This window comes from Haliaeetus albicilla, chromosome 6 (genome assembly GCF_947461875.1).
Source record: "Haliaeetus albicilla chromosome 6, bHalAlb1.1, whole genome shotgun sequence".
NCBI lineage: Eukaryota > Metazoa > Chordata > Aves > Accipitriformes > Accipitridae > Haliaeetus > Haliaeetus albicilla.
This window is the reverse complement of record NC_091488.1, coordinates 7725792-7742863: the sequence shown is the minus strand read 5'-3', so window position 1 is coordinate 7742863 and position 17072 is coordinate 7725792. Positions and strand designations below refer to the sequence as shown.

General features: G+C 36.0%; 1 protein-coding gene across 1 annotated transcript in view; it reads left to right on the top strand.

Moving 5' to 3' along the window:
• CFAP47 (cilia and flagella associated protein 47) overlaps positions 1–17072 on the top strand; it is a 334652-nt gene that overhangs the window by 210001 nt on the left and 107579 nt on the right. The window contains exon 51 of the mRNA XM_069784915.1: positions 3732–3829. Coding sequence (XP_069641016.1) covers positions 3732–3829 — 98 coding nt within the window. The remainder of the gene's footprint in view (positions 1–3731; positions 3830–17072) is intronic.

Sequence of the window (17072 nt, the reverse complement as noted above, 5' to 3'; positions counted from 1 at the left end):
TCAAAATACTTGAAGTCAAAACTCAAAAGAGAGCAACTTGACCTGAAAGCTATGCTTTTAAGACACATCAGGAATTAGAGTATTTTTGAGCAATTTGTGTGAACAAAATCAATGAATTTATATATAAAAGCAATAGAAAATGCAAGTAGACTATAACTTCTACATTACTGTAATTATGAAGTACAGAAAAGTGATTCAGGGAATCACTTAAGAGTATAGAGGAAAAATCTGTGATCAGAGACGACAAAGCAGGCTGTAAGTCTATATGGAAAAATACCTTGGTAGCAGTATAGATGTATTAATTGCTGGAAGGCATAACATTGTAATGACAAGTAACAAAGCAGTTCCACAAAACTTGTGGTTGTGCATTAGGGAAAAAAGGAAAGCACTCCTAGCACACTGGAGATACATTTCTAGTTTCAGTGTATTAGAGACAGAGTATGATACTTAAAATATCTGTCCTAGGGAGAAAAAGTGGCTAAGGACTTTTCATGCCAAAACCAAGCCTTTTTACTTCATTCTTTATGTCTCTTCATGGTAAGAACTAGCCATTTCTTCCTGTTCTTTGGTTTCTGTATTTTAATTCCATCTTTTAAGATTCTCTTTTCTGCAGCTTCGTTTCCTTAGAAGCCTTTGGAAAGGGATCTTAGAAATACATTTTTGGAAAAGCAGGGTACTGTGTGAACCACATCTCCCTTATTCACACAGCTGCTGACTTTGTCCAAGGATTCAAATAGTTTTATGTGTTGTGGCTTCTTTCCATTATTGTGATTCTTAATAATTTTCCTTGGAATATATAAACAAACTCAGAGCTGTAATTTCTCAGCTTATCCCAGAGACCTGTCTAAAAACTGGCAGCATATTCTCTGCCTTTTCATGTGTTGGTAACTGAAGTTGATTTAAGCCACAGGTCACGTGCCCATTTGCACCACCACACTTTCATACACGAATTCCTTTTGAATTGTTGGGCAGAGGCTCTCTTGCCCAGGTGATTTGCTACTTTCCTCTTTACTGGTCTGCTCCAAAACCTTTCCTGCTGAAACCTTAATTTGGGAGAGTCCCTCTGACCATTCCCCTCAAAACAAGCTCTAGGGTGGGTGTAGGAAGCCCCAGAACTCCATTATAACAAACACTACTGCAAAAAATTAATTTAGATTTTCTGCTGCAGCCTTATCTTACTTGGGCATTCCTTTTCCACCCTGATCATCTATCAGCCTTTCTGAGTTTGGCAGGCTACCAGCTTCAGATGCCTTTGAAAAGATTTTACCCCTGCTTTTTAAAGTCTTTAGCAAGTTGTCACTCAAGGGCTTTTTTTCGTATGGGTGTTCTTGGAGGTTTGGGGACAGGGAGGCAGCCTTGTTAATTTTCTGTTTAAGTAACAGTTCTTTTCTATTTTCCTTAATTGTACAGAACGTTCATTTATGAATGTGTTGCTTTACTTAAATCCCTTTGTCCTGCTGTTTAATCACATATCCTGTATAAATGGAACTTAACAGTTGACATTTTCTTTTGTTGTTTCCTACCTGATTTTCTAGGCTTCTGTTGTACCCTTTCCTACAGTTTGACTGCATTCTTGAAGGATGTGATGCCCCAAGCTATGGGCACCCTTTGATTTTCTTTTGGTCTTTAACTGAGAACATTTATTTCAGGCTCCAGGTGACTTGTTCTGTTTTGGTGTAAGGGGATCCTCCCTTCTTGCAGAAGTCATGTCTCTTCTGAATACTACTTTTTCAGTTTTTTTAATCGATTAAACTTAGTGTCATGTGTGTGCCAGAATCTCTTAATGGGCATTCAGAAGATGTTTTTACCTCAATGATGTTAATTCTTATAGAACTTAAGATACTGAGGCTACTCCAGAGACTGGAAGACTGTAATATTCTGCTGGTATTAAAAACCAGTAAAGTATATGCATATCAAATTAGCCTGAACAAAAGAATGGGTAAGTTAATATAGGATGTATTCAGTGAAGATTTAAAGAAAGTAATATAATTAAAGCCAGTCAGACACAGTTTTATTGGAAATAGGGTTTAGACATAAAGTCATATATGCAGAATGAGGAACTAAACAAGGAAAGCAGTGGCTCTGAGAAGAGCCAGGGTCACAGCAGAAAAGAAAAAACCGTAGGAACTCCCAAGACCAATGCTGTGGTAAAACAGAACTGCTAATGTAGCTCTCCTGTGTATAATTCAGGGAAGTGTGAGTAGGAACATTAAGGTTATTTTCATCTCATACAATAAACTGACAAACGGGAATACTGCAAGCATTTCTTATGTATGCATTTTTAAAAGGTGCTGAACAACTGTTTATGCTCGCAAAAAAGTTAGCACATAAAATATTTGTATTGTGGAGATCAGGCCTTATAATGACAGACTCCAGGCTCAATCTCTTTTGCCTATCTGAACAGGATTGAAAAGCTAATTTTATTAACATTCATGACTATGTTCTAAATACAGGAAAATGCTAGATACCTAATGCTAGATCTCTTAAATCTATCAGAGAAAGTCATTACAAGATCTATTGGCCAGACATTGAAGCATATCTAATGGAAATCAGAAATTAGACTCATATTTAAATGTCTTCCAATGCCACCAGAACAAACTGCTAGTGGATATCTTCAAATCAAGACTCAAAGTCTATCTGGAAGATACGTTCTAGCAAACACAGGTTGCTTGACTGAAGTTGCACAACAACAATTCTATGTAACAGTTCAAAGATCTGCTTGCCTATGCTTCCCTGTTTCTCGCCTTAATTGTAACATTCATGCAAATTCCAATTATTTAAGGGTTTCATAATCATCAGCAGAGTTTAAAATCTATCCTTATAATTTCATGAGCATACACATGTGTATGATAAATAGACTTCTGTGGCTTCATAAATGATCTCCAAAATTCAAAGGGAGTCTCTGATGCATTTCAGCTTTTGTACACATCATTAGAATTGCCCATCTCTCCTTTTTGGACTAGATAATGCAAAATACTGAAGGGAATCAAATCTTCTGGATTTCTCACCGATTTATTGTGTAATTAAAAATGTGGGTTTACAGAAGTTTATTGCATGTTTTTTTTGACCAGACTTTTATTAGTCATTGATAACAGCACTTGGGATAAGATAGATAATGAATCTGATCTAATAGGATAATACTGATGCATGAATGTTTTGATGCATGCATTTACCATCTTTGAGCATTATCAGTCTCTTTAATGCCAACTTGTTTGTTATCACAATAACACAGGACATCCTGTCTCAAAACCTGGTGGAAAATGCATTGCAGTATAAATCAATGTATGTTCAGACATGTATTTGAGGATGGATTCTATGTTACTGAAAATTCTGATCTGTTTAATGAATAACTTGTAGTTTTGAATCTATGGTGAATTAATTAAAAATAATTCAGAACATTTTTTAGCAGTAAAGTTGAAGAAATAGTTACGAAACAATGATATCAAAAATTCTGAATCAATGTGATAGTCTAGGAAACTAATTTTCCAAAGTGCTATTTCCATTCAATTTGTGTATATATTGATTTTGTTACTATTTTGAATCCAGACAAGAAGCGATTAGATAATGGGGTTGGTTGACAGCAATTAAATCAGTTCATGATTTGCTTTGTCTCAATATGAACAATGTCTGGCATTTCTGCTAAAAGTCCAAATTTCTCATTGGTCTGAATGCTGTTAGGATTGATCACCTCATAAGATGATCTGTAAGGCATTTTGTTCTTTTTAACACAGGAGGAAGTTCTTCAAATTGCGAAGTGTGGTTCTCCTTAAAGATTAACAGCTTACCTGCAGCGCCGGAAAGAAAGATAGATGTGAAATGCAGAGCTCTGGTAAGATTATTCTAAATGTTTAATTTTGCTCTACTTCATTAGAAGAAAAACGTAATTTTTATTGTTGGTCCGGCTGCTATCACAGAGGATTCATCAATTATATTAAGTGACCACACACAATCACTTTTTGAATAATAAAACTCAGTACTTACTAAGATTTCATTTAAGCTCAGTGGTATGAACTCAAATGAATGCTTGAAAAAAAGTGTCTTCTTTATCCTATTTGGATTATTACATTTTTTTATTCTGCTGACATCTGCTTCTAATTTTGGGTCTTAGATAAGGTTGAAGTCTATAAAAACTTCAAGCAGTTTCTGTATAGTCCACAACAGAATAAGTACCATTTGGTACCCTCCTTCCTTATGCATGCTAAATTATTATTGCCATTTAGATTTCTTTAATCATTAGAATGTAATTAATCATATTTGTATTACTAGATAAATACATACTTTCACTCTCAAAAATTAATGTTAGTCATTTTAGAAGAATGATTATTAAATAAGTTGTATGTTTTAAATCACTTAAGTATGTAGAGATAAAATAATTGTTTAGTATGTTTGCTTAATTGATATTGTTTTTATTCTCCAAAGATTTGTAATTGTATTTATCTTTGAATTATACTTTGTAAGGTTTTCAAAGCTAATATTTTTCTTATCTTCTGTAAATGGATATTTCTTTTATCATCTAGACATCCTGCTTTCTGCATGAATTGTAAGCAGCTAAGAAATACTGACTTTAATAATGGATGCTGGTAACAGGTTGTATGAATAGAAATGACTGGTACGGTATTTTGCTGCAGGAACATTTTTGCAAATAAAAATACATGATACAAGTACTAGGGGACTACCTCTTCCAGTAACAGATGCTGGGAAGGGAGAGAAGTCTCCTCAGTTGATTTTACATGTCAGCATGTGTTTATGTGGGGGAAAAAATCCAAACCAGTAAGCATTTCTCAAAATATTGAAAATATCACTGTTCATATCATCACTTCTGGTTTGTTCTTCTTTCCTTGAAGTGTAGTATCCTGATTGTGAACTTCTGTAGGGCTGAGAAACAAATTAATGATGTTTTCAAAATCTTGGTGTTGGGTGAGCATGGTGTTAGCGAGGTGTCTGGTGCTAGTAAGAAACACAAAAGCTAGACTCAAAGAGTTTGTGATTTGAAACCTTGAAAAGAATAGTGCAGGTTTTCTGATCTGAAAATACTGTTAAAATGGTAAAAGGAAGACCTAGATTTAAAGTATATTGACTCCTATTGTATAATAAATTCTCAAGGTGCATTTTAACTCTGCCTATAATTTCTAATCTAATTCAGTATGAAAACTGGCAAAAAAACACTTACAGTGAAATCCAACATACTTTTACAATGTATGGGGTACTGAAATTCTTGACCTGGATGGAGATAATTCCTTTCTAGGAAGATAAAGGAGGTAAAGAAGTAGCTGTACCTCTTCTTCAGATCTCTGTGGAAGATCTCATAAAAAGCATTTTTACTGATGGATTTTGAAGATGACACAAAGATTTTTGACTAACAAATAATACACGTGGTTACTATTGCGGAATTGCTATTACTGAGTTAACTGGTTACATGCCAGGCAGTTCATTATGGAGTGGGAGAGCTTTCTGTCTCTAATGTAAGTGACTGGGATTAGACTGTCAGTGTGACACTGGTAAAAAGAACCACTACAGTCCTCAACTGCTAAAGAATGGTCAAATACAAGCAGAGAGCAAATAATGCTGGTGGTACTGCTATTAGAACGTTGTTCACAGATCTGATTCTCGGATGTTAAGAATTGTATTGAAATACTGAAAGAAAATCAAAGAAATCCACTAAAAGCATGGGGAACTGGAAAAGCAGGCGTTGTCATATGAATGCTAAGTATCTCTATCAACTTAGTTTGCCAAAGAAAAAATGGAGAAGGAATGTGATCATTCACTAAAGAATATTGAAAAGGTAGTGATGGTCTCTCAGTTTTGCTGACCAACATGCACCAAAAGCTAGTGGCCAAAAATTGAAACCTGAGAAATATTTAATCTTGTATGGAATATCCTAGTACTGAGAACAATAAAGCATTGGAAGAGCTTACTGGTGGAAACAGTAGACAGAGTCTTGTAAAGCTGAGGACTTGAAATTGCTTCAAAAGCTGATAAATTTTTAAACAGCATAGACACCTGCTACATCTGCTACATCAGTGAGTCAGATTTAATGAATGCATTGATCTCTTTTTGACCCCAGAGTCTGTCTTCTTCCTTCCTGGCCCTCGGAAGGAAAAGAATTAACAACATTTAATTTAAAACACTAATAACACTGCTTTTGGATAGTAGTTATAGCTGTATCTCATAGTCTAATGCAATACAAATTTATCCTCAGCATGTTAAAAGTACTTTTCCTGTCTTACACAACTGATGAGATTTCTGAAACATCAGAAATTGGCTACAGCAGAGGTAAAGTTGGCAAGACAAAGTTTTAAAAAGAGCAGGGTGTATATTAACGTCTTGCTTTTCTTAATGGATAGATATGTGTCCCCAGTGACTACCAGCCTCCAGACAGCGAGGGAGTCCCCAGGGACGTGAGGGCTGGTGGGCATCCCAGGAACAGTGGACAGTGTGGGATCATCCTGGCATATGTCACCTGGGTGCCACGAGTCCTAGAGACATTAACGAGACTTTGATGCGTATATTTGCTTGCAGATTCCAGTTTCGTGTTTGAGGTTTGGAAATGCTTTAGGCTAACTCAGCCTTTTGTACTTCATAAATGACCGCCAGTTTGAAATGTGATGCCTGTGACAGGATGATAGGTCACACCGTATGAAAAGGGTGGCAAGACATGTGCGTCAGAACTCAAACTGAGTTTGTAGATTTTCTGACCCTTACGGATGGCCTGAGGCAGTGGCCTTCAACTGATGTTGCAAAAGGAATCCTCTGTTGAAAAGTGAAGAATATTTTGAAGAAACAAGTAGGTCTACCTGGCAGCACCATGCAATTGACTGTAGCTAAGGTCTAGGACAGAGTTGATCTTTTTTGCTTTCAGTGCACAAAATCAGCTAAAAGGAAATACCACACTTCTGTCTGTACTGCTGCCCCAGAACTTACACGACTTTACCAAGGCATAGTGTCGCCGTCCCCTTCTAATTTGCTCAGGATTCTCTGCCCTAGGTAGTATTGCATGTGTTTTCATCTGTCTTTCTTATAATACATAATTCTGACTAGATTCACGATCTTGAATTGGAACAACACAGGATTTTCCAGTTACGTTTATCTTTGGTTTGAATTGTTAATTCTCTGTCTTACCACCCTTAATGTGCAAAATTTCAGTCTGAAAAGGTATCTGCAGGTATGAAAAGGTATCTGAAATGCTTAGAGATAAATTGGTTTAACTCACATTTTTAATAAAATACAATAAATTTGCATTTTTACATTGATGAGACCAATCTCACTATATATCACTTTTGGATGTGTTCTTTCTCTCAACCTAAAATTCAAAGTGGAGGTTGAATAGTTAAATGGTTCAAACCCAGTTTTATGCTATTCAAGTTTTGGTAAAACTCTTTTGGCTTTTCATGGCTGAAGGCATTTAAGCTTATATTTTGCTAATAAACCAGATTATGATTAGGCTATTTAATGGAAATAAAAATACTGAATAAGTGTGTCATATTAAAAAAGTCATTATTTTTAAGCTCTAATCTAATTTCAATTAGTTTAATCACTGTATATCAGTAAAAGAAATGTCCTTGTTTGAATAGAATGCTTGAAAGGGGTTCTCTGGATGGCTGAAAATGTCATTTTTCAGTAGGCAGAAATTTGCTGCCTCTTCAAGGGAAACCTACTTTTCTTTTCCTCCCTCCAATAACAGCCAAAAAAATAGGGAAAATATGGAGAATTACACCCTTTTTTGCCTTTCTTAATGTTATATATGTATTTTATATATATATACACACACATGTATATATTAATTTATATTAAAATATACAAAGGCAATAATCTGTGCTAAGGATAGATTTTCTGGATCAAGTAGAATGTCTACTAAATGCATTTAGAAATAGAGTAGTAGAATGGTAATTCCAATAAATAAAAGATGATGATTCCTTATAATTAATCTTTTCATCTGTTATCCATGCTTGCTGGCAGCAGAATCACTGTAAATTACAATAAGAAGATAACTTTTAGACTGGTTCATCCAGCTGTAAATAGTAAGTTTTGCTTCCATCTTGTCCCAGATGTAGCTCCATTAAAATGAGAAATTTAGTCTAACTGGAAGTTTAGATTCAAAGCCTATTGTAGTCCTTACTTTTCAGTAGATAGTATGGGTTTCTGGGAAATAGATGAATAAACATTTCAGTAAAGACCTCAGAATTTGACCCATAAATTGAAGGAAGTGGCTTTTTCATTTTAAAAGATAACTTTCCTATTTTTTTAACATAGAAACCCAATAATTCCTCTAATTTGAAACACATCTATCTAAATTGGGTTAATTTTTAGGGTTAATTTTTTTGTTGTCCATGGGGCCACTAGAATGCCCTCCACAGACATAATAATGGTATGGACCCTGGACTTGTCTCCAGAGGTGTTCGGAAGTGTCAAGGGAAAAAGCAAGAGTATGTACATATATAGTATGGTACTTTCACAACTTTTAAGGGTTTTTACAGGAGTCAGTGGACAGTTAACCCTATCCAGTCTCTTCATGCTACTCATGATTTTGTAGACTTCTATATATCCGTTCTGAATTATCTCTCTCCAAACCTAAGGGTGGCTCCTAGGCTGGTAGGGTGAAATACAGTGTGAGAAGGATTTAGTTCTTATAGGTAGATCCCCCTCCTATTTCTAAATTTATTCCAACTGTTAAAAGGAGGACAGTGAGACTAAGGAGCGAGTGAGATCCTGAACTCATAGGAGGATCTGGCTTAGCTAAGTTTCATTTCGTGGAACAACGGTACTTTAATTTTCCTATATGTAGTCTCCATCTTTTGTGTGTTCAGATCACCTTGACTATGTCTTCTAAATAATTAGGGGTTCATCTCTGAATTCTTAAAACACTAATTAATTATTATAAACATGTATGCAACTGTAGAAAAGACCGATACATTGGCTTATTTGCATGAAACATAGATCTTTATACATTGTACATAATAGTGGTAAGAGTTTCACATGCAGAACTGTGAAGAGGCTAGGGGTTAGACCCTGAATCTTCAAGAAGCTAGATTTTTTCAATGGACTAGTATGTAGTTTAAATACAGATTGCATTTTCTTTGAGTGATTCAGTTTTTATATATGTATCATACACTTGAGAATGTCTACAGAATAGCTCAAAAATCTTAAGAAGACGAACTAGTCCTCTAGTCAAGAATGTGTCTATATCGTTATATTCTGATTAAATAGATGGATTAATCAAGATTCCTGATATATTACATTTACTAAGGGGTCTTTAAGAAATACATGATAACCAGTTAAGCATATTTTGCAGCCTTCTAGTAAATGAAAATACCTTCTCTTCCTGCTTTTATATTGAGTACTTGTGACAAATCTCATTGTACTGTCAACCGTGTACAGTTTGTGTCTTCTGACAATAGTGGTAATTTTTTATTTTGCCTGAATACCAAATGTTTTGACTACAACTGTATATTACTTCTCTAAGAGAAACAAGACAATATACTCATTCAGTGAACACATCAACCAGATTATAAGGAGTTGCAATGATTCATGTAGTAAACCAATAGCTTGCTGATCTGGGTATTTTTTCTAATCCAGGCGCAGAACACTCTGAAATCCACTCATCACCATTCCAGAAATGAGAAGAACCTTACTGAAATGGAGGGGGATTAGCCAGACGCAGGTTTATTTTCTAAGCCCTATGTATATTAATAGAAATTAGATCAATTGGTGAAGCCTGGAAAGGTTGTAAGGATGCATTCCAGCTCTGAAGGATTCCTGCCTGCCTTGATTGTTGGTAAACAGGGGAACCCTTATGAGTGCTTAGATGATAAGCCTATTTTTCAGAGGAGGGATATTATCAAGTATTGTTAATACTGAAATAACCCAGTCAATCCTATCGCTGCTTATAACGAACACCTCCAACCTTTCCTTACAACTTCATTGGTCACTACCCAGCGTCAAACTCTATTTTTTGCCAGCTGTCATAATGAAAGGAATCAATCTAAATTCTAAGTACATGTGTCTTTTGTCGTTGTCCTTTGCTTTTCAGTCCCCCTGAGAAGCAATTCCAGCAATTGGCCCTGCTGGCCTGTAGAGAGCATTTCCCCACAGTCATTAAAAACCATCAGTTGTGCTACTTATATAAGCATTTCCATAGCACTGTGCTGGAAATAATTCCAGTAAGGAAATTTTGGATTTCTGAGGCCTCATTACCTATTCTATTGTTTTGAAAAATCCTTCAAAGTTCTGTTTTGTTCTGCATGGTGTTAGGGAGACTGATGTTGGAGACTTGTCAGCTTTGGCCTCCCCCTCCACCAATGCAAATTTCAGGTTGCATGTCATCCTGACAAAGATCATCAACTCTACTAAAAGAGATCAGCTAAAAGCTAGTTCATGGAAAAAGGGAGTAAGTGTGATCGTTGTCTACCCAGGAATTTCTTCCTTTTTCTTTTGTGAAAGCATTAATGTATTTTTATTTCATTTTGTCTTGTCCAGACCAGCCTGTGGCAGTCTAATGAATCTCAAAGGCAAAGGAAAGAAACCTGCCACAGTAGAGATGGTACAGGTTGCAGAAGTGTACTTTCAAATGTACATTTTACTTTAAAAACAATTCTAAAGTATATTTCAATAGTTCTGTGGGTTTTACTCTGTTAGTGACTTCTGGATAGCAGAGGCTAAATCAGGCTCTTGTTCATCAGTAGCTGACAGCCTTTCAAATTCATTATGAATTCTAAAAATCAGGCTGTGTCTTTTTTCTCATGTATGATTACACGAAAGATATGTGATTTAGCATGTGGAACTATCATTTCTGTTGATCACAAGAATGCTGTTCACTTGTCCATAGCTGAGTTCTGCAACTCTTAAGAGGCAGCGAGAAGCAGCAGGCTGTTATCAGCTGGATCTGGAAGGGCAAGTCAGAAAGCAGATAAGGAACAGTTCAGTTCGGAACTGGATTGACCTTATCCCAATGTAGCCTACTGTATAAAGAGAGGAGGAGCCATCCTTTGGACATTCTTTTCCCTTCCCCAAATCCTACTCTCTTCTTTAGATGGTAGACTGAGAAGGAAGGATGGATAGTAGCATGGGATTCGTACTAGTCCTTCTGCTGGGTCTACTCCTCAAACTTTTCTCACCCAGCTCCAGAAATGATTTTGCCTTCTAATGGATTTATAAGCTGTAGATCAGAAGTAGCACCTTTGCCAACTCAGTGATGTTTTTCTTCTCGTAGGATATATTGGTTCAAGGAATGGCTCCTCTCAAAAATCATGGCAGATCTTTAGCACTTGGGAATCATGATTTGGGGACTGTAGAGGTAGAAGCTATCTGTGGGAGATGTCAGTCTGTTTTAAATCCATAACTGTTTTACAGAGGGGCACAACGATAAGGGATTGCACAAAAGATGTCTTAATTTTCTCTAGATCGTGCCTCTTCCCTGGCATCTCTACTGGTTTTGTTTAATTACTTGACGGGAACCCAGAAGGAAAGATGCATTTGTATTAGCCTTTCAGTTCACAACAACAGTGTGTTTTTTGGGTGTCCCTCCTGATCATCCCCACTTACTGCACTTTCATTTATATCACACAGCTGTCCTAGAATGCAGGAAATGCATCTTTTTTGGGTGTAACTTGACTGGAGGATATTTTCCGGGTGCTCATCTAATGTTCTTCAACCACTAATCGTTTTTTAAGTTAATGGGAGCGAAATAGAACTACTCATAAGCAAAAGATTCATGGGCACTCGTACTGTGTGGATGCTGAGTCCTCACCGCCAGCTGTTCTGCTCCACATGTCTAGTCCTTTTGTGTCCCACTACATGCTAATATAGATAGATCATAGCACCCAAATCTTTGTAACTCTTCCTGTCAAAAAAGACTGCGTCCTGTTTATTCTAACAGGAGTTTGCATTGTGTGGGAACTGCATTATGTCAATAGACAAGTATACCGTAGAAAGCTTGTTACAAATACAACCAGTGTTAAAGTAGATCCAACTGAGAATTTAAATTATGTGTCAGTGTCTCCTTTATTTATTTAATTAAAAGTATAAAGCATATAACTAAGAATATTTTGTAATTATGTAACTTGGCAGTTGAAGACAGTGACACACTGTTTTCATAGCTGTGGTGCTTTCATTTTTCATAAATCCAAGCTAAACTGCAATCTGAATGTTGTTATACATGGCTGGTACTTGGATCATGTTCTCAGAAATTGAGTAACCTAAAGTTATGAATCATGCCCTAAGACCAATTTTTAGAATATACTTTTGTAACCATTGGTAGCATAAAAAGTAACATTCTGTAAAAGAATCATGGCTACATGGTTTGTGGAAGAAAAACAAATTTGGGAAGGTGGTAATTATTAATCACTCTAAAAGCAGTTTGGCAAATAATTCAGACCAGAACGTATTTGTATAGCCCATTAAAAAAAAAAAAAAATTAAGGCGTTGTCAACACGAGGGTAAATTATTAGAAATACTAGAATGTGAGTGAAAATCTTTGATAAATATATAGCAGCTGCTAATCCCCTCCTCTCTTCCCTACAGATGCATGAATCAGTTCTGTGATACAACAGCAGGGAGCTAATGTAGATCACAAAATGACAGCTGAGCTGTCACAAACTGCCATTGAACAAAAATGTGAGGTTAGAGCTAAACCAAGTAATTAGAAGGGTGTTTCATCTATGCTAGATGAGTGGTCATATATATGAAAAATAACTGTGAAGTGAAGAGAGTAGCCTTGTATAATTAAACTACTATGTCACTTAGTCCATAACTGCTGTGCCTAGCCCTGTGGCTTATGAATCAAAACAAGAGGTTTTTTGCTCAACTATTAAACACAGCAAGTCCAGAGAAAAAGTTCTTTTTAAAAAATTTGCTCACAGCTGGTATCTGGAGCACAGAGTGTATAGCTTAGTGAATTAGGTATTAAAGTAACATCACTGAAAGGAAAACTTAATGTTTGAACTCTGTTCCCTGGATATAGCTCTGTAATGATTGTCTTTCTAATCAGTAGAACTTGTGCTAGCTTTTTAGCTCAAGGCAAACATGGTTGTTTATACACTCCGTAGGGCTGGGTTTTTTTTGGTTTGGTTTTCTTTTTAATAACAATGAGAGGAGCCTGAAAAAGAACAGTGAGAATTTCTCCAAAAAATGTAGTTATGTATAAATTTTCAGACTATGTTTGGAGGCTCTTAAAAGTGATGATTTGTGAATTTTTCTGCAGAAGTATAACCTTTAAACCTGTCCTGCCATTTTTCTGGGTTGCCAAGAAAATTGGTGGTACTGCCACTGGTTTTCCCCTCAGTGATTAATGTGAATTAGTGAGTAGTGAGAACTCACTGCTTCCTTGTGTAATATGAAGAAAAAGGAAGAAGGGATCTTTATTAAATATTCATTCCATTCCTATGAAGTTTGTCCATCTATATAACAGGAAGCTGTATCTTTTACTTAAGACTAATTTGGCAGGGGTACTACTGCTCTCACAAAATGTAGCAATATCCCTGCTTCTCCAAAATAGTATTTCTGTGTTCCTGTGATCAGAATACTATTTAAAAATGCTGGAGTGAAATTCAAATACTGTTTTATAGTTGTGCATCTCTAGAACATGGGTTGAAGCAGTTAGCTGTTCATTTCTGATGGTTTTCTATGGATAGTATGAACAGCTTCTGAAGCAGCAAATGATAATTAAATGGCATCATTACAACAAGCAACAAGTGTATCCACACAAATATTTTCAAACAACATCTGAATCAGGAACTTCAAGTAAGTATATAAAACTAGTTGATTAGGGATTTGATTTGCAAACGGATGCTGTGCTGAAGTTTGTAAAAGGCTGTTAACTCAGGAATTACTTGCTTTAAGTTACACAATTTTAGTTGACATTTTTACTTTAGGCTAAAACCCTACATATTTTAGATGGTTTGGCCTATTGAAAAAGGAATCCAGATCTTTCCTTTTCTATTTGAATCAGAGTAAGGAATGACTGTGTAATTGTGACTATATGGACATATCTCTGGCACTTGCTTAATCATCATCCTCCCTAGAAAGGAGGGACCAGTGTCTGTTACTGTCTGAGGACTGTTCTTCAGCCTTTTTAAAATGAATTTGCTGCTTGATTTCAATTCCTTGTATAAAGGTATATGAAAATTGTTGCAACTGAAATCTTAGAAGACTAAAGAGAAGGTAAAGTCTCAGTGAGCATAGAGACTACATTGGTTTAATCTCCAGAACTATTCGTGTGAAAGCAGCAAAAGGTCATACAGTTTGTTCCCTGCAGCAGATATTTCTATTGAACAAATTCCAGCTCAAGTTATTTGAGAGAAATGTGGAGTAAAAATTAGCACTACTCATTTCACATGGAAAGAGATAGTGAATGTGTAATCAGTAATTATTCATTTATATATTTCTCTGGGATTTAGAAAGGATACTTTACAAAGAATTTTAACAGTTCAAAGGAACAATCTGAGAAATCAGGATGCTTTCAAAAGCTAAATTACAATTTGTTCATGAATATTCACTATTCATTAATTAAATAACACTTTCAGTTATTATGAGTTGTTTGTATATTTGCAGGTATTTTTAGTTCTAAATGCAGAGAAAACAACCATATTTTTTAATTTTGCCAATTGATAATTATTAAGTATCTTCAGCCATTGGCAACATTGTAACAATTTACAATTTTAAAAAATTATTTTTTGGTTAGTGTATTTACTTTGGTGTTTACTGTGGATTTCCGAATGGGGAACAGTAGTACAGAGGCTGAATTTAGACTGGTAAATTCAGGTTCATTATCTCAGATTTTTTAGAAAAATGGACTGTAACAGTTACTTTGTCTTGCAAATCATCTAACAGATTTATTCAGGTTGTATGTAGTGGTCAAGAAGTAAGGCGATTCTTAAGTTTTTATGTAAAATGTCTAAAAGGCTGGCAGTTGTTGCTTTGAGCACACTTACTCCTTAGCAGTTGTCTGTTTCATGGAGAAAATTCTAAGTGTATATTGCTGGTTCACTGAGTCAAGAGACTTTCTGATCCATCCATATATTTGAAAAATAGTATTGGCTGTCTTGAGAGGAAGTATCTAATATGTGAGCTCCAAGCAGATTCTGTACAGCAGGAGGTAAGCCAGAGGAGAAGGTCTGTTTTGAACAGTGAATTATTAGTTTCTGCTTTCATAAAACCAAATGCCTGGAAGGGATTGAGTTTGGTTTCCACATAAGTGCGGAGACAATCGTTTTGTCTATCCTCTGCCAAATCTTTCTCTTCCTCTAAGTCCCTGAGAGCCTCATGAGTACTCAAAAGTTGGTAATGCAACTCTGAAACATATGCTGCCCGCCCCCGGTTCCACCAGAGCTGTTCTTGCTGGGTTGAAACTTGTGCCACTGTTGCCACTTGTAATGGCTCCCAGATCTGTGCCACTAATGCATTGCTTCTGCACTCTTCAGCAGTGATTTTAAAAGATCACTGTCACAGTCTTCACACTTAGCAAGAAGTTTACATGCAGATCTAAGAATAGGCAGGGTGTTTCCATTACTGGTTCCAGCTCTTTCCAGCCTTCAAACCTCTTTTTTTTTTGGCAGTCTCTAGAAAAATGAATGCAGCAGTCTGTTCTGGGTGATCCATCCACAGCAGATGGTGACTGTAGGATGAATGTAACAATTGAGAAACACTTCATTAATATTTACCCAAGATTTAAAATTGAAATCGCAGCAGGATACCTTTTTCTCTATAAAAGATATAGGATGAAATAATGGCTCATGTCCAGATACGTGGATATGCCAAAAAAAGTATATTTGAGGTGATTGTAATAGCAGTCCTTTCCCTCACAAGATGATCTGCCAGGGACTCAAAACTGAGCACACAGGAATATGGGGACATCAGTATTTAAAGGGCTTTATATTCTTACTTATAATCCACAGTTCTCTAATAGACACTTTTTTCCCACATCTTTCCCATACCACCCCATACGGAGGGAGAGGCTGCTTTCTGGGTGACAGCAGAACTAGTCGGGCTGCATAGAGAGACTCAGAGACGTGCAAGGGTGGCCCTTGGTTCTGACTGCTCTAATTTTAGCTCTTTCAGAGGTTCTCGTAACAGGTATCGGTCAATAATAATATATATTTTGATGTTAATACTATTAAAAAACATTGCTTGTGATATAGTGAATTTGCATTACTTTTTTAGAGTAAAGACTAGGGGAATGTGTGGGACAGATTGGTAATACAGATACCTCTAGTATGTCACGTATGGAAGACAAAATTAATAATGCAGCATTTGTTGTTCTATGTGAGACAGTAATGTGTGAGCAAACTTCAAGGACTTAAAAGTTAACTTTGCTTGGAGCAACAACTAACAATGAGGATGTTTTCTTTTTAAAGTTTATCTGATCTTTTAAGTCATAATAAGGCATAGAACTAGATAACTCTTACAGAGATTACTCCTTCAGATTTATATATATTTCTGTTTTTCAGAAAAGCTATGAACATTTAAGAAAGTCCCTTTGCATTATACTACTTATACTCTCTGGCTCCTGAGACTGCAGAGATGTGCCAAAAATAAAAGTTGGATTTAAAAAACCAAGTGTCTAGGATTTGGGAGAGGAAGGTTTTTAGCTGAGGCATTTTACCTGTCAATATGAACTTATTTGTAATTTTCTACTCTTGGAAAACTCAGAAGAAAAAGCTATTCTCAGTACAAACCCTAACAATTTCAGTTTTGTTCTAGAATTATCTCTACCTCTGTATGTTTTGTGCCAGTGATAATTATGGTATCAGTCTTTCAAATTACAAGGAAACATGCCTCCTTTAAAATCTCTTTTTAGACCTACAGAATAAGAGAGTTACAATAGGTGCAAGATCTAAGGCAGTCAAATTAATTAGCGTTTTACCTCTGCTGATTGAGTAACTTGATGGTAGGTGCTGTAGCTGAGATGTAAATTATCTCATTAGTATGGTCATAACAATTCAATAAAATGAAATACTATCAAACTTGGTTACTAGTTTTAAAAAGTAAAGAAGTGCTTTTAGTTAGCTCATACCAGCACGAGCTGGGAGTATAGGCACATAGTAGAATATTTGCTTCCACATGGGTAGCAGGAGTCATTA